We start from the raw sequence: 18,257 nt of genomic DNA, 5'->3' as shown, positions 1-18,257 counted from the left end.
TTTTGTTGCAAAAGCCCTCCCAGGCTGGGTGACATTAACAGGATCTCCATATTCTAAGAACTGACGAAGTTCCTGAGATACTGACACTGACCAGTGATTGACAGACTTTTGTGCATGTTTAAGTCTCTGAGACTGGAAAACTAAACAGAGGTCAGAAAAGTCAGGCTTATCCAGGTCAGAAAAGTCAGACTTATCTAGCACACCCATTTTCTGGCCTTACTACCGCAAGTAACTCACTCGCAGTAGCGCATCCTGCTTCTGAGATGTTTATACTCTGACTCCCCGTCAACAGAAGAATCTCCTTCAAGCACCTGATCCACGCACACAAGGCACTCCACAAAACCGGCCCAGCCTATCTCAACAGTCGACTCTCCTTCTACGTACCCAACAGGAAACTGCGCTCCGCCGACCACGCCCTGGCCACGGTCCCACACATCCGTAGAACCACATCCGGAGGCAGGCCCTTCTCCCACCGCGCCGCCAAGACCTGGAACACCCTCCCCCTCAACCTACGACAAACCGAAAACCTGCTGACCTTCAGGAGACAACTCAAGACCTGGCTCTTCGACCAGTAGCAGCAGCACCCCCCATCCCCCAGCGCCTTGAAACCCTTGCGGGTAAGTAGTGCGCTTTACAAATTAACTGATTGATTGATTGATTGATGTACTGCATAAATATCATTAGCTTCTCCGAGAAGGATAATTGGAGGGAATGACAACCCTGGAGTGGATGGCTATGAGGAATGACAGCTATGTAGTTACACATAAGACATCTCTAAGCAGCCAGTGGAAAGTTCTGCTGCCTTCACAGGTCAATTCTTGCTCCAGAACCTCACAATGGAACTGCGGATGCCTCGATAACATTAATCGTGGAACTCAACAAAAACATACTTCATAAGTAAAATACAACAGGATTTGCACTTTCCTATCTGTGGCATTATTTTGATTACTTTGATCTTTAAAATGCCTTGTAACATCACAAGTTCACATAATGCTGAAGTCTGTGCTGAGTGTGATACCGCTAAACACTTTTACTTTCAAGCTAGGTTATGTTTTGCTTCACATGTCTAACCTAATTTATGTTCTCTCCTCTACAATCTGATGCAACATCGGTAGATCTGCCAAATCCCAGACGGAGCCTCAACTTCCTTTGAGTTCAGTCAGGAGCAGCAGGTTCCATATGCCTGCTTTGGGAACCAGTGGGTGGGCTATGATGACCCGCGCAGCTTTGAATTGAAGGTAAGCCCTCTGCCTGCACATCTTGGAATGAGATGTTGGTCCCAGCTCACTTTACACACTGTCCTCATGATGGTCCAGGCCAACAGAAGTCCTGTTGCCATAGCTGTGTTTTTCATTCTTCAGATGGAGGAGATGAGCTCCCATGGATATGTTGGTCTTGATATTTGAACGTTGATATCTGGGTTCCAACCCTCCCTTTGGGTTCTTGACTCCAGATTGCGTGACTCTGGGCAAAGCATGTTATCTCTCAGCACGTAGCGTTTGGCATGACAGATTTTATAAATTGTGCTTCATCAGCATCAAGGTATAGCCAGTTATTAAAATTGATTCTCTAGCTTATAAGTCTTGAGGCATTTTTAAAATAGACCAGGGCAGCGTGGAGTCCTCGTGATTTGATTCAACGCTTGTCCAGTCGAGTGTAAAGTCCAGAGTGTAGTCTAAGACATTCTTAGGTCCGAAACAGTACAGTCTGAGGCATCAGTCCAAATGATAAAATCACCCATCACAGTAGTCTCAGTGGGCTTCAGAACTAAGGGCCAGATGTGCAAAGGGTTCCACGTTTGCAAACTGTCTGATTGGGCAAAATACAGGGAGGCAGATTTACAAGAACTGGCACATATTAGCAGAGATGCGCCAGTTAATTTGCCACACTTAAAAAAAACCTTGCCCCTCCATGGATGCGTCGCATTTACAATGCAGCGCACCGTGGCGCAAGGATATACAGATGCGTAACGCTTCTTTTAGCAAAAGGGCAGTGCATTGCTGGAGTCTTGTCGCAAGTACGACGCAACTCCAGCAATGGTCAGGAATGCCTATTCCTATTATGCTGCATCACACCTTACGCCTGCTTCAAGCAGGCGCAAGGTTTTGACACAGTGGCGTTTTAAAAGTGACTCAGTGAAATGTTGTAGATTTCACTGCGTCACTTTTACGAGGCTTTCTTGCATCAGAACACCCACCCTGCATACATTATACCTGAGGCAGGTATAATGTAGCGCAAGGCTTTACAACGTGACGCTTCTCACTAGATGCGTCACATTGTAAATATGTCGCAACTTGGTGCATTGTTTACGACGCCGCTGAGTCGAAGAAGTGACACAACGGCGGCGTAAAGTTGTCGCAAGGGGCTCGTAAATCTGCCCCAGGGTTTATAACCACAAATACTCTTTTACATATATATTCAATATTTAGAAATCATTATCGAGTTGCAATTTGGAATAGGTGATAGGGACGCTCCTTCCAAATCACGATTCAAAATACCCCATGTGTCAATGGATTACAACTATAACTCCTGTCACAAAACATTGATCAGTTACCAACTCCGAGATCAGGGCAGTAACTGATTTGCAAGGGTAAGAGGTCCCTTTCGATCTCCATCCTATCTGGGGAGTGGGTTAGCAGCTTCAGGGCGAATAATAAGTGGTCGCTTGGACCGCCGCCTGAACTCACTGAAGTTTTATCAAAATGAAAAATGTTTTTTTAAAGCAGTCCAGGTTCCTTTAAGTTTGTAGCCAATTACATGTGGTCGTAAATAGCGTCCTGCTTAGTATAAATTTGGTAGGTCATTCTGCCACTCCCTGCAATTCCTTGTTTTGTGAGCCAGCCTATTAATACTTAGGTGGGCTGGCAAATACAAATACTGCTTGCAAAAAGTCTCTGTGTTATGTGCAGCAGCTTTTTGCGACCAGTTCGTACATACACCTGTATGCCCAATATGTACAATAGTAGCCATTAAAAAGCCTACAAGCAGCCTGACATTCACAGTTTGGTAATAGACTACAATGATGAAAAAAGAAGAATTGGTTCAGACAAGTATTTATCTGCAAGAATTTCAGGTTCCCAACCCTACTAAGCATACATTTGGTAGCTTTAACATGGTCAAAAATATTAGTTTCCCCACCACGCCTACCCATTTTACTATCATGTCTCGGTACAGGAAAGCCAGGAGGTGTGGTCATGTCAAGATCAGATCATTAGATTCTCTCAGCAATGTCTCAGTTACCACAAGTATATCTAGCTAATGCTTAATAATCACTTCCACCTTATGCTTAACTCATTGCACCAGTCCTTGCCATCAACATTAATCTAGTTACTTGAAAGGATTTCTTAGTACATCTTCCCTTTCCATCCCAAACCCTCCTTCCTCCTTCATCTTTTCTAGATAGCTCATTTATTTCACGAACGTTCTCATATTTTCCAATTATCTAAATCCAAGGAACGTCTCCCTTTCATCTACTTGCAATCAGTATCATTGCCACAGTTGTACAAATTCCAGTAGTGAGGGCGATAACTGTCCTTATAAATAGCCCATTCCAAGATGGTGGTCAGATAATTTGAGGATGTTTGAGTTTACCAATCCATGATGCAGTAGATTATTTTTCTTTGATGTCAGTATATAGAAATGAGCTATTACAAGAGGAAGATGCAACACAAAGCTTCTTGTTTCCTGAGTTTGTTTGCCATGATCTTTGCTACCTTGCTACTATTTTTGTTCCTGATTTTTGCTTTTATCAGTTTGGAGGGTTTTCTCATATTTTCTTTTCTTGGTTTTGCTTGGCGCTTCTCTCTTTCCTGGTGTCAGGAAAACCTTTGTGCCTGGCAGCTTATTCCATGGTTCTCTTCCTCTTCAATCAAGATCCACTGGCTTGCCAAATGAATCACTCTACCCATGTATAATATTTCATGTATAATATTCTGCGCACTGTGGCCCAATGGCAACTAGGAGGAGTTGCCCATTCCTCAACCAGTCACAAAAGGGGCTCAACAGACCTTCTCAGAATTCATTCCTTGATAGATTGTGATACTAATGGGCTCCCGAATCTTGAGAATTCGGCATTTAGACTTACCGTGGTGTCAGGTTCTACATACATCTCAGTAGTTCCTTGAAGTGCCCTTCATTTTTCTGGGGATCCAGTAAAACTAAGAAAAGTTTTGATTCTCTTATGGTGCCAGTTACCTTTCGCCCTGCAGAGTTCAATTAAGGTCAAGCCAATCTGGAGCCCCTCATTAGTTGCCTTTCTGGATCAGCATTGGATTGAGCAACTCTTTTATTAATCAACTCAGATGCTTATATAGTCTTATGATGTCTTCTTATCAGTCTGTAAAAAGACGTTTGGAAGTTCTGATTCGGAGTATTGTGCTGACGATGCCTTAGCAAAGAGGAGAGGATGTATTGACTTATGTGACCTGTTTCCATCATTTAGCAGCTGAAACCTGGGTTGATAGAATTAAGATGACATTGTTTCAAAGTAGCCTGACAGAGGAAATTAAGGACAAATTGATCCTATTACAGTGTAGAGCTTTTTTTCTGATGTTATTGAATGAAAGCATATTATAAGTGGGACGAAGGGTAGGAAGAAATTCCGGGAGAAGGTATTCTGATTTTTCTAGAGCTCCTTTGTCTGGTCCATCTGAGAACTCAGTCGACCCATTGTCTTAGGAAAAGCAAATGCAAGTTGGTACCGTGAAGGGGCCTATGATTGATAGTGAGATAAGGCGTTGGTGTAAGGCATGTTTTATGTATATTTTGTGGTGACGCTTGACATTTCATATGGCCTTTGACAAATACTGGAGGATTTCAATCTTCTCCAGAGAAGGATACAAGAGTGGTTGGCATCACCATATAGGATTTTCTATCATTAATTCTAATAAACATTTTTCCCTCCTACTATTTATTTTGTGAATAGAAGATGGGAAGGCCATTACTATATGTGCATTGTTTGATAGTGGTGCCTGTGGAATGTTTTGTGATCAGGTTGCGCCATCAAAAACTGATATTGCTAAGAGACCTAAGAAGGCTCCTAAAGTGACTGGAACTTTTGAGGCTCAAAAACTGACGTAAGGTCTAATTTGTGAGATTTAATTTCCATTACACGTGTTTTCTGGTGATTATGCAGGAATGTTCTCATTTGACGTTTTTGCCTCTTCTACTTATGCTGAAACGTTTGAAATTCCTTGTTTGAAGATGCATAATCTGTATGTCAATTATTTCTACTCAATCATTAACATAGCCATCACAGTTTTGCCATGACTGTTGTTATGCTTGTGGAAGTTATTGGGTAACAACAGAAGAAATGAGAAATTTCACATCAAATTTAATAGTAGCTGACCTTTCTTCAGTGCCATTGCATTACCATGTTTTTCTCCAGTTTGAGTTTATCCTGAAGTCTGTTCACTTCCTCGCCATACAGAATATGATTGTGCCATACAAACTGAACCTGACGTTATTTCTTTTGGAACTATTTATTCCCTCACTGAAAAAAGAGAAGGTGATCTTAAAGGGTTTCTGCCAGGAGAATTTGCAAAACAACATTTTGTGCCTTCATCATCACCTGCTGGGGTACATTTGTTTTTTGTACAGAAGATAGACCAATACCTTTGACCTTGTATTAATTGTAGTAGCTTAACAGGATAATGATAGATTTTATTTGCCTCTTACAAAGGACTCCTTTGGGTCAGTCCGTGGAGCATGAGCCATTACTACACTTGATTTATGAGGGTTTTATCATCTGGTGCTCATAAAGAAGGCGATGAGTGGAAAATGGCTTTTTATACTCCTTTCGTGCATTTTTAGTATTGTGTGATGCTATTTGGGTTGTCTAGTTCTCCAGCAATCTTTCTGTGCTTAATGGATTCAGTATTCTATAGGATGTCTTGAATACGTTTGTATTGATTTATCTGGATGGCATTTTGGTGTTATAAAAGACTTCTGTGGAACATCTCGAACAGTATGTTTTGTGTTGTCAAGACTTCAGCAGCAATTTGTGCCGTGTAAAAGGTAGAAATGTGAATTTGAGAAGCAAGATATTGGGTTTAAAATGTCTTCATCTGGCCTATTTATCGATCCGAAGAAGGTATCAGCTATTCTGGGTTGACCTTATACAGATCTTTGAGAGTCTCAAAGTTTCCATGGATTTGCAAATTTATCAAGAAGTTTGTAGAGATAATTAGTGACATTATGTGACTTTAAAAAACATTATATGAAGAAAATTATGTTGCGATGATAAAGATGAAAATGCTTTCAGGACACTTAAAGAGATAGATGCTTGTTCGGGTGCCGATTCTGCGACATCAGGCTACATATCATGAGTTTATTGTAAACATAGACACCTCTGGAAGAGCAGTTGGAGCAGCTTTGTTACAAGAGCAGCGAGATGATGCACATCCTGCCTCTTAGCTATCTCATGTTCTGCTAAAGGGGCATTACTCAGTGTCTGCAAGAGAGAACTTACAAAGAAGATGGCATGTACTGACTGCAGAAATTTGTTTGCTGAGCACTTGAGAAACATCAGAAATTGAAACAGATCATCAGAATCCGCAATGTTTAAGAAATCTTCAAGGCAGAAATAAATGTCATCAAGTTTGATACACATTTGTCTTTGAACAGTATGATTTTATCATCGGTTTTATTTCTTCTTCAAAGAATGTGATAACGGAGGATTTATCTCATCGTTATCCTGATTGATCGCCCGTTTATTTGCCGCCTATAATTCCTACTCAACGTGTTGTTCAAATAGTTCTGTCTCTTTTTAGATAAGAGCAAGATGGCACACAAACAGGGGGATCCAGAGGAGCTAGAAGGCCTTCATCAAAAGACTCCCTTAGTTCGAAGAAATAAACTGTATTTCAGCCGATACTCTATTTGTACGAAGGAATTACAGTGGGCTATGAAGATGTATTGCGACTATGCTGCCAAATCAAGGCCAAATTTTGTTTCCCTTTTGCCATGAGCAAAGGTTTGATTGTCTTCCCATGTTCTTCCAGTCCATACACTGGCAGTTACATTTCAGTCAGGATTCTTTTTTCTATTTGAAGTAACTCATCAGCAGATGAAACCCGTAGCTTTTTAAAAGTTGCTTAATATACGGAGAATTAATTCTCTATTTCATTATCTAAACTGAAGCCATATATTTCCTATTGTTATCACGGGCTTCCGTCTGAACCTCAACCAGTTATGGTACAGTGACAACCTAAATATGAGCCTCAAGAAATTTGAAATTCCAATTATTTTGAGGCCGGCTTCAATTTTCGATCTACTGGAAGAATGATCCTCCTATTGAGTGCTCTTTTCAGTTTATGCCCCTTTAAGAGTTGGCAGTTTGTTTCAGTAGCACCCTGATAAGCCCTGAGCGTCAGGATGGGGCATACTATTAGTGTCGCACTTAGATCTTTGCTGAAGCAGCACCAAGAGCCTACCAGAGACCGCTTGAGCTCAAAGGGAAAAGGAGCATTCCACGCACTTTCAACCAGTGCATTGTCAGACGCCGCACTTACTCTAAGAGTTGGCTTCTTGGGCATTGTCTCTGATATTCGCTTCCCGCAGTTTGGATCCTTTTCATCTGGATTCAACACCCGACGTTGCTTCACATTCTTCTCTTTCTTTATGTGAGAAGGAGTTTTGTGCATTGCTGAATTGGGGTTCTAAAACCTTTGATAGTGGATTCACATCTCCTGTCTGGAAAACAAGTATACAAGTGAGACCCAAACCAACCCACTGTGCCCCAAATCTGTCTTGACTAAAGAAGATAGTGATTCATAGAGTGCTTGAGGAAATGCTGTGATAACAGGGACAGTATCTGCTTGTCTGTCAGTCTCCCAGAGTTGAGAGGCCATCACCTGAGGCCTGAAACTTACTGGCGAACCTGTGGGTCTACCTAGAGCCTATGAAGCAGTCTGCCTGCCTGCTCAGAGAGGGAAGGTGAGGGCCTGACCCTGCAAGAGTGGAGACTGTCCTGTAGGAGAACCCAGCTAAGCCTCCAGTGTGGGGATACCCAGAAAAGACGAGTATTCAAACAGATCAGACCAGAGCTGTAAGAGGTGGTCTGGTCTCCCCCAGTGCTGTTCTAGATGTGAAAAAGCATAACTGCTTAAATTCCTGCCAACTGGCACTCCTACAGTCAGAGGACTGGTGCTGCCACTGCCAGTGTGAGGCGCAGCTACAAGGGGCTAGTCACCACTGAAGAGGAAAGTCTTCCCCAGCCCAGAGGCCACACCTGCCAGAAACACCCAGGCTAAAGGTTGCATCTCCCAAAGATCAGTTCTCATAAGTGCCGTCTGTCAAGCTGACACCTGAAACAGTCCGAAAGAGAGAGAGAGAGGTGAGACTACCCCTGAGGACAAAGAGATGCTGGGTCTGGTGGCTCAGTGGACTAATGAGTACATTGCAGGGGTCTATGTTCAACCTCATGGTCACAGGTTCTAATCCTGGCGGGTCCACTTAGCATTTCATCCACCTGAGATTGATAAAATGAGTACCCTTGAGTTGGGTAACAATAAACATCTGTTATTCAGTGCCAAGATACCTCCGGGTGAACGTGCACTTTACACATATACATACATGTTATGCCACCAATAATGATGACCAGAGTATGCCAACACACACACCAGTCAGTACCCTCCAAGCAAAAGTCCTTGCCAAGCAGGTAACACCACCTGAGAAACTGTAAGCACAAGCAAAACTAAACAGCAATAATAATTTATCCATATCATTAAAACCTTTTTTGGGCTAAAGAGCAATACAAAGTAATCCATCATTTACCCAGAGGAAACCACTTAGTGAAAATTGCACCTAACTTCGCAACCCCTTGACTCATGGTGGGGGGTACCATATACCTGAAAGGAGGGAACTGAGGCGGCAAGATTTCAGAATAAGTGGGGGGGGGGGTAAAATTGTTTAACCTAAAATCTATTACATATCTTTTGTTTCTAAAAAGTCCAGCACTGAGCTGGACTGCGAATTATTGGGTTTCTGAAGCTCTGAGTCTTCACCCCCAACACTGCGATCCTGAGAAGCCTTCCATTGCTCGACCGAGATACCTTGTAAGTCTAGTGTGGAAATAGTGTACTTGGTCTAGTTTGCACATCATGACAGGCCCCAGGGCACCAGTGGAAAACAAGCTCAACCACCAAAGTTGGGGCCCAGAAGCCCTAGGCTGCTCTTTGTCCCCCTACCACAGTTGGGGCCCAGAAGCCCTAGGCTGCTCTTTGTCCCCCTACCACAGTTGGGGCCCAGAAGCCCTAGGACAAAGAGCAGACCGGAGCTACGGGGCCTCAGATGTGGTGGTTGAACTTGTTTTACACGGTCAAAAAGCTACCACAACTCTTCTTCTTAAAAAAAATAGGAGTGGTGTAACCTCAGCTGTCAATTACAGACCCTTCTCCTCCCTACTTAAACTGTTGAGAATCATGGAATGCATAGTTACTTCACATCTGAAAAACTACCTTGTTTCAAAACATTTTCTCCCAAAAGCCCAATCTAGATTTCGGCCAAACCGCTCACAGATACAACAGTTCTAAATATCAGAGAATTACTTTGTATGTGAAACAAAAGTCACACAGAAGTATTAATATTATTAGACTTATACACTTGATCCGACACTATTAAACATGACTGTTAGAACCGGCGGTCTCTAGTTGGCAGAGGTATACACTTCTGACAAATAGGGACCTACCAACTCTAGTCAGGGCAAGGGGATTACACACTCAGATAACCCCTGCTACCCCCTTGGTAGCTTGGCAGAGCAGACAGGCTTATCCCAGAGGCAGTGTGTTAAGCATTTATGACCACATACAGTAATAAAGTGAATACACTACAGATGGACACGACACAGAAGTTATTATAAAAATAGTATTTTTATATAAGGCTTAGCACAAGACCAAATAACGACAAAAATATACCACAGTCTTAATAAATACTCTTTGGAAGGAAAAAATAATAGTTCAAGTAAGGTTTCTTCTTGGCAAATAGTTCTTTAGCAACAAAATTAAGTATTCTTCTGAAACACCGTTCTTTGGCAACAATGTAACCCCCACAGGAGTCACACGACGTCGAGTCTATTATATTCCCAAGGTTCGGCGTCGACCGCGAGGAGCGCTACGTCGAGCCTGGAGTTGCAACAGACCCCACGAGTACAGTACCTTGAGAAATGAAGAAAACGGTGATCCACGGCGTCGAGATGCCGGCGTCGAGGTCGGCGTCGATTGTGCCTCGGAGTCGGGTTGATCTGCAGCGGCGTCGAGGGATGTCGGGCCGGAGCAGCGCTCACGGCGTCGAGAAGGGCGTTGAGTCGATGCGATCAGCAGCGGCGTCGGGACGGGGTCGCTTGGAGGTGGAGCCGATACTCACTCCTCACTGGCGTCGATACCGGCGTCGAGACGGGGTCACTTGGAGCCGGGGCCGATACCCACTGCTCACTGGCGTTGCTGCTGGCGTCAATAGGGCCCGGCGGCCGGCGTCGAAGGCTCGGGACACTGGAGCCGTTACTCACGATGTCGAGCTGGATTCGGCGGCGTCGGCGGCGTCGAGACTGCAGGTTTTCCCTGGTGTACTGGAAACAACACTTTCCAGCAATTCAGCAATTCAGCAGATGGTGAAGTCCTTTGGCCCTGTGACTTCAACAGGAGACTGGCACTCTTCCAGCCCTTGGAGATTTCCTAGCAAGTGTTCAGAGAGTACACACCAAGTTCCTCTCTCCTTGTTCCTTGGCAAAAATAAAGAAGCAGCTTTCAGGTTCCTCCACAGCAAAACAGCACTCTCTTATACCCCTTTTCTCCTTTGTTCCCTTTGTCCAAGCAGGGAAATTCCCCCCATCTCTGGTTCGTTGTGGGTGTTGCCAGGCAGAGGCACCTGGCCTATTCACTGAGCAGGGCAGAGTCCTCAGCCGCCCAGCAGGAGGCGGAGCCAGTATTGTCACTGGCAGGAGCAGGGCTATCAGTCGCCCAGCAGGAGGTGGAGCCAGCATTGTGTCAGGCAGGGCAGGCTACTCTTCCCTCACTCTATGTGTAAATGCCTCATTCACCCCACACTGACTCATTCAGACCTCTGGAGCCACCCAGCCCCTGACACACACACCAAACCAGCAGAGACCGGTGGATAGTTGGACAAGAAAATAGCCACTTTCTAAAAGGGCTATTTTCAAACATAGAATTTAAAAACCATCCATCCTAAAGGGTGTGTTATTAAATTCTGAGTTCAGGGATACTAAACTCGACCTGCTACCATGCTCCCTGAGTCAGATAGATTATAATGGAGTTAATAATCAGTCTGCCCAGTCTGGCCTATTGGAGGCAGGTAGCCCTTCAATAGTGAAAAACGAAAATGGCTGTAATTCACTATTAGGTCATGCCACACACATCAGGGCATGACCTACCTTTTACCAGCAATGCACCTTGCCCTAGGGCCTACCATAGAGGTGTCTGAAATGTGGCAAAGTGAAGGTTTAGAGACTGGCAAGCAGGTTTCCTTGCCAAGTCGACATGGCAGTCAGGGACTGCACGCAGGCGCTGCGGTGGCAGGCCTGAGACACATTTTACAAGCTGCTTCTGTGGGTGGCACAACCCGTGCTGCAAGCCCACCAGCAGCAGTCAACTTACATGCCCTTGGCACACGCAGTGCACTAGACTAGGGTCTGAACAGTAAGTCAACCAAGCCAATCATGGTAACACCAATCAATGTAACAATTTAACATAAGGAGCACTTGCACTGTGGCACTGATCAGCAGTGGCACAGTGCCCAAAGCAATATTCCAGCAAAAACATCGTAAACAGAGGAGGCAAACAGAAAAAAATGGAGGAGAGACTCATGCCAATGATGCCAGGTCTAACACGTGTCCCCTCCAACTGAAATGTGGGGAGAACTACCCTTCACCCAGGGAGTCCTCATCACTAAGGCGGAAAAATCTGGACAGACCATCAGCATTGGCGTGATCTGTACCAGGGCGGTGTTCCACCGTAAAGTCCATCCCCTGTAGGGAAATGGACCACCTCAACAGCTTTGGGTTCTCACCCCTCATCTGCATTAACCATCTGAGAGGCCTGTGGTCTGTCTGAACCCGAAAGTGAGTCCCAAACAGGTAGGGTCTTAGCTTCTTCAGCGCCCAGACCACAGCAAATGCCTCACGCTCTATCGCACTCCACCTTTGTTCCCTGGGAAGTAGCCTCCGGCTGATGAAGGCTACAGGTAAGTCTCGGCCCTCCTCATTCATCTGTGCTAGAACAGCCCCCACACCATGCTCTGAAGCGTCTGTCTGGACAATGAATTCTTTTGAAAAGTCGGGTGCCTGGAGGACCGGTGCTGTACACATTGCAGTTTTCAGGGTGTCAAAGGCGTTCTGACAGGCGTCAGTCCAGATCACAAGTCTCGGCTGCTTCCTGGAAGTCAGCGAAGTCAAGGGGTGCACAATGTTGCCATACCCCTTGACAAACCTACTGTAGTAACCCGTGAGACCCAAGAAGGCTCTCACCTGAGTCTGGGTTTTGGGCGGTACCCAAGCCAGGATGGTATCTATCTTGGGTTGCAGGGGGGCCACCTTGCCGCTCCCTACTTGGTGCCCCAAGTACACCACTGAACCCTGCCCAATCTGGCACTTACTGGCCTTGATTGTGAGGCCTGCTCTGCGCAGAGCCAACAACACTTCCTGGAGGTGGCGCAAGTGTTCCTCCCAGCTGGTGCTGAACACTGCTATATCGTCCAGGTAGGCGGCGCTGAAATCTTCCAGCCCGGACAATACCTGGTTAACCAACCTCTGGAATGTGGCAGGGGCATTCTTCATCCCAAAGGGCATCACACGGAACTGGTAGTGCCCATCTGGTGTGGAGAATGCAGACCTCTCTTTTGCCCCATCAGTCAAGGCGATCTGCCAGTACCCAGACGTTAGATCAAACGTACTAAGGTACCGGGCAGCCCCCAACCGATCGATGAGCTCATCAGCTCTGGGGATGGGGTGCGCGTCAATCTTGGTGACCGAATTGAGTCCTCGGTAATCCACACAGAACCGAAGTTCTGGTGAAGCACCAGGCGCTGCAGCCTTTGGGACCAAGACCACTGGGCTGGCCCAAGGACTGCTAGAGGACTCAACCACCCCTAAGGCAAACATCTTGGAGACCTCCTCCTTGATATATGCTCTGACCTTTTCAGTCACCCTGTAGGCCTTGTGCCTCACAGGAGTGCTGTCCCCAGTGTCCACATCATGGACACACCACTGAGTGACACCAGGGATTAAGGAGAACAGATCAGGGAATTGTACCAACAGATGGCGACAATCTTGCTGCTGCTCAGGGGTCAGTGTGTCAGAGAGGACAACACCATCCACTGACCCATCTCTTTCTTTTGCACACAGGAGGTCAGGAAGAGGCTCACTCTCCTCCTCCATCCCAGCATCTGTGGCAAGGAGCATGCCCACTTCGGACCTTTCTAAGTGGGGCTTTAACCGGTTGACATGCAGGACCCTTAAGGGGTTCCTGGGAGACTTCAAGTCCACCAAGTAGGTGACATCGCTCTTTTTCTCCACAACCTCAAATGGTCCAGTCCACCTGTCCTTGAGCGCACAAGGTTCCACAGGGGCCATGACCCAAACTTTCTGACCAGGTTGAAGCTCAACCAGAGTGGCATTCTGATCGTACCACCGCTTCATCTCTTCCTGGCTGGCCTCCAGATTTGCCTGAGCAAGATCTCTGAAGCGCCGAGTCTGGTTCCTAAAGGCCAGCATGTAACTATATACATCCTGGGGAGGTTTCCTGGGAGATTGCTCCCAGCCTTCTTTGACCAGACTCAAAGGTCCTCTTACCGGGTGACCATACAAAAGCTCAAAGGGGCTGAACCCTAGAGACTTCTGTGGCACCTCACGGTAAGCAAACAGCAGGCATGGCAAGAGGACGTCCCATTTACGCCTCATTGGTTCTTCAAGACCCATGATCATGCCTTTGAGGGTCCGGTTGAATCTCTCAACCAGCCCATTACCTTGAGGGTGGTAAGGAGTGGTAAACTTGTAGGTTACCCCACACTCCTTCCACAGAGACTTCATATAATTAGAAATGAAGTTGGTGCCCCGGTCTGACACCACCTCTCTGGGGAACCCCATGCGGGAGAAAACACCCATCAGTGCCCGTCCCACCACGGGGGCCGTCACTGTGCGGAGAGGGATGGCTTCCGGGTACCGGGTGGCATGGTCCACCAAGACCAGGATAAACCTGTTGCCCATGGCTGTCTTGGGGTCCAGTGGCCCCACAATGTCAATTCCCACTCGCTCAAAGGGGGTACTGACGACGGGAAAAGGTTGGAGGGGAGCCTTCTGCTTCCGCCCACTTTTCCCACTTGCCTGGCAAGTTTGACAGGTCCTACAATGGATATCTGAATCCCTTCTCATCTGGGGCCAATAAAAATGGGTGACAAGCCTGTCATAGGTCTTGTCCTGCCCCAGATGTCCAGCTAACGGAACGTCATGAGCCAACCCCAGTAGGAAGGCTCTGAAGCGCTGGGGTACCACCAGCACACGGGCTGACCCAGGCTCAGCAGCCTTAGGCTCGCTATACAGGAGGTCGTTCTCCCAGTAAATCCAATGTGATCCTGACTGGTCACCTGTCGTTTGGGCTGAGGCCTGCTGCCTCATACCCACAAGAGAAGGGCACACTTTCTGTTCAGCACAAAATTCCTCCCTGGAGGGACCACCATCCTGCTGCCAATGGGTCAGCTCGGGCAGGTCTCCCAGTTCGGCCACTTGTTCTCCTGTCGGTTCCAGGGCATCCCCCTCAGGGTCTGCTCCCTCCTGGACCGCGGGAACGATGGGGGACGGTTTCCCGCGCCCCCTGCCTCTTCTCTTCACGGTTGGGACCTGGGCCATACTTTCAGGCTCCAGGGCCCCATCAACACCCTTACTAACTGACATGGACCGGGTGGTCGCACACACCCACTCAGGCAGACCCAACATTTCCAGATGCGCTTTTCTCTCCACCTTAGCCCAAGGGGAGTCCTCCAAATTATTGCCCAGGAGACAATCAACAGGCATGGCGGGCCTCACAGCAACCTGAAGAGTACCTGAGACCCCCCCACCCCACTCAAAAGGAACTTGAGCTACCTCACACTGACTCTGTGAGTTGTCAGCAGCTACAACGGGGTAGAATGCATGAGGGACCACCTGCTCTCTGGACACCAAGTGACACTTGACAGCTGTCACACTCGCTCCGGTGTCTCTGAGAGCTTCCACCCTATGGCCATTAATGGTCACCCACTGCCTATATTTTTTAGTGTTATTAGGCAGAGGGGTTGGAGGGACCATTTCCACGTCTCCTAAAGAGACCAGGGACATTTCTGCGGGACCCCACCCACCGGGGGCACCCATCTCATTCCCTCCCAGGGCTACATTCGTCACCTGACGAGGGGGTGCACGTGGTAGTGCATTGGAATCCTTCATGGGACACTGGGGATCATAATAACGGTGTCCCACCTGCTTACAAGCGTAGCAGGTCATGGGGCCCCTTGGAACAGGTTTACCTGTCGGGGCCTCTGGCTTCTTTACAGGGGGAGGCTGGGAACCCTTCACTTGGTTCCCTTGGGGATTACTTTGGGGCCCTTTCTGAAACTCCCTCTGTTTACCCCTGTCCCCCCCACTCTTCTGCTGGGGACCCTGCCCACCTTTGGCTGAGTCTCCCACTGGACCCTTGTGGACCCTGGTACTGACCCAGCGGTCCGCCTCCTCAGCAAGTTTTCTAGGGTTAGATATCTTGCTATCAACAAGGTGCTGGCGTAGCTCTGGAAAACAGTTATTAGACAGGTGCTCCCAAGCAAACAAATCATAAAGAGCATCATAACTATCAACCTTGCTACCCTTTATCCAACCATCCATGGCTCTGCAAAAAAAAGACACATATTCAACCCACGTAGTACCAGGCAACTTCTTACATTCTCTAAAGGTTTGTCGGTACTTTTCTGGAGTTAAGCCATATCTCAGCATTAAAGCATTTTTCATATGAGTATAAGACGCCCTTTCCTCTTCAGGCATGCTCAACAAGGTATCTCTCCCTTCATTTGTAAAGCGGCTCCACAACCCCGTTCCCCAATCTTTCTCAGGGACCCGGTGTGCCAACAATGCTAACTCATATGCTTTAAACCATTGACTAATATCTTAATTCTTACTGTAATCTTTGATCACATCTTTGGGAAAATAAAACCTACTTTCTGCAGGCATAGATGGAGCGCTGCCACCAGAGGGATTCAACTCTAAACTTTTTTCTTTAAGTTCCATCTCCCTCAACATCTTCTCACGTTCAAATGCTAACTTCTCTCTTTCAAAATCTAATCTTTTGCTCTCCATTTCAGCTTCCCTTTTGCTTCTTGCATTCTCTAATTTCAACTGCCCTCCTAATTTAAGTTTTGCCATCTCTAACTTATATTCCCTCTCCTTCTCCCTGTCTTCCAACTCTTCAGGAGAAAGGCTCTTAGAGGAAACACTGCTGCCGGGAGATGACACGTGCCCATTCAGGTTCTCTTCCTCTTCCTCTTCCTCTTCCTCTTCCGGTACCACCCCCGGATCAGAGGGATCTCTGGCCTCTAACCAGGCCTTCAGCGCTTTGATGAAGTCGCCTCTCACTTTGAGACCTGTGGTAGGAACTTTAAACTGTTTGCAAAATCCTCTTAGATCCTTTAGCTTGTAGGATTCTATCTTCTCCTTATCAAATTCCTCCACAACAATAAGAGAAGGGGTAGCAGCTCCGGCATTTTCCATGGTCAAAACTGGCAGTGTTTAAAGAATAAGCTCCAGGAAAGCGGAGAACAAAAATAGAATATCCTACCAGAACAGATTGTGGCTGCGTTATGGTCTGCTTTCACTATGTAGCGTACACAGATCACTGCACATGAGTCATAGATGCAAAGTTCAATCCTCACCGCTGACCACCAATGTTAGAACCGGCGGTCTCTAGTTGGCAGAGGTATACACTTCTGACAAATAGGGACCTACCAACTCTAGTCAGGGCAAGGGGATTACACACTCAGATAACCCCTGCTACCCCCTTGGTAGCTTGGCAGAGCAGACAGGCTTATCCCAGAGGCAGTGTGTTAAGCATTTATGACCACATACAGTAATTAAGTGAATACACTACAGATGGACACGACACAGAAGTTATTATAAAAATAGTATTTTTATATAAGGTTTAGCACAAGACCAAATAACGACAAAAATATACCACAGTCTTAATAAATACTCTTTGGAAGGAAAAAATAATAGTTCAAGTAAGGTTTCTTCTTGGCAAATAGTTCTTTAGCAACAAAATTAAGTATTCTTCTGAAACACCGTTCTTTGGCAACAATGTAACCCCCACAGGAGTCACACGACGTCGAGTCTATTATATTCCCAAGGTTCGGCGTCGACCGCGAGGAGCGCTACGTCGAGCCTGGAGTTGCAACAGACCCCACGAGTACAGTACCTTGAGAAATGAAGAAAACGGTGATCCACGGCATCGAGATGCCGGCGTCGAGGTCGGCGTCGATTGTGCCTCGGAGTCGGGTTGATCTGCAGCGGCGTCGAGGGATGTCGGGCCGGAGCAGCGCTCACGGCGTCGAGAAGGGCGTTGAGTCGATGCGATCAGCAGCGGCGTCGGGACGGGGTCGCTTGGAGGTGGAGCCGATACTCACTCCTCACTGGCGTCGATACCGGCGTCGAGACGGGGTCACTTGGAGCCGGGGCCGATACCCACTGCTCACTGGCGTTGCTGCTGGCGTCGATCGGGCCCGGCGGCCGGCGTCGAAGGCTCGGGACACTGGAGCCGTTACTCACGATGTCGAGCTGGATTCGGCGGCGTCGGCGGCGTCGGCGGCATCGAGACTGCAGGTTTTCCCTGGTGTACTGGAAACAACACTTTCCAGCAATTCAGCAATTCAGCAGATGGTGAAGTCCTTTGGCCCTGTGACTTCAACAGGAGACTGGCACTCTTCCAGCCCTTGGAGATTTCCTAGCAAGTGTTCAGAGAGTACACACCAAGTTCCTCTCTCCTTGTTCCTTGGCAAAAATAAAGAAGCAGCTTTCAGGTTCCTCCACAGCAAAACAGCACTCTGGCAGAAAGGGGAGGCAAGTCCTTAGATCAGCAGGCTTCTTGTCCTTGGTACAGGTTTCCTTGTCAGAAGTGATCTAAGTTCTTGGTTCAGGGGTCCTTCTCTTATACCCCTTTTCTCCTTTGTTCCCTTTGTCCAAGCAGGGAAATTCCCCCCATCTCAGGTTCGTTGTGGGTGTTGCCAGGCAGAGGCACCTG

At 46.9% G+C, this 18,257-nt stretch overlaps 1 protein-coding gene across 1 annotated transcript in view; it reads left to right on the top strand.

The window, feature by feature from the left end:
- The window catches only part of LOC146830523 (acidic mammalian chitinase-like), a 277,219-nt gene that overhangs the window by 239,354 nt on the left and 19,608 nt on the right, over nucleotides 1-18,257 (top strand). The window contains exon 9 of the mRNA XM_085604048.1: nucleotides 1,116-1,238. Within this exon, the coding sequence (XP_085460174.1) occupies nucleotides 1,116-1,238 (123 nt within the window). The remainder of the gene's footprint in view (nucleotides 1-1,115; nucleotides 1,239-18,257) is intronic.

The sequence above is a fragment of the Triturus cristatus genome, chromosome 5_1 (assembly GCF_964204655.1).
Source record: "Triturus cristatus chromosome 5_1, aTriCri1.1, whole genome shotgun sequence".
NCBI classification, from domain to species: domain Eukaryota; kingdom Metazoa; phylum Chordata; class Amphibia; order Caudata; family Salamandridae; genus Triturus; species Triturus cristatus.
This window is presented reverse-complemented; position numbering and strand designations above follow the sequence as displayed.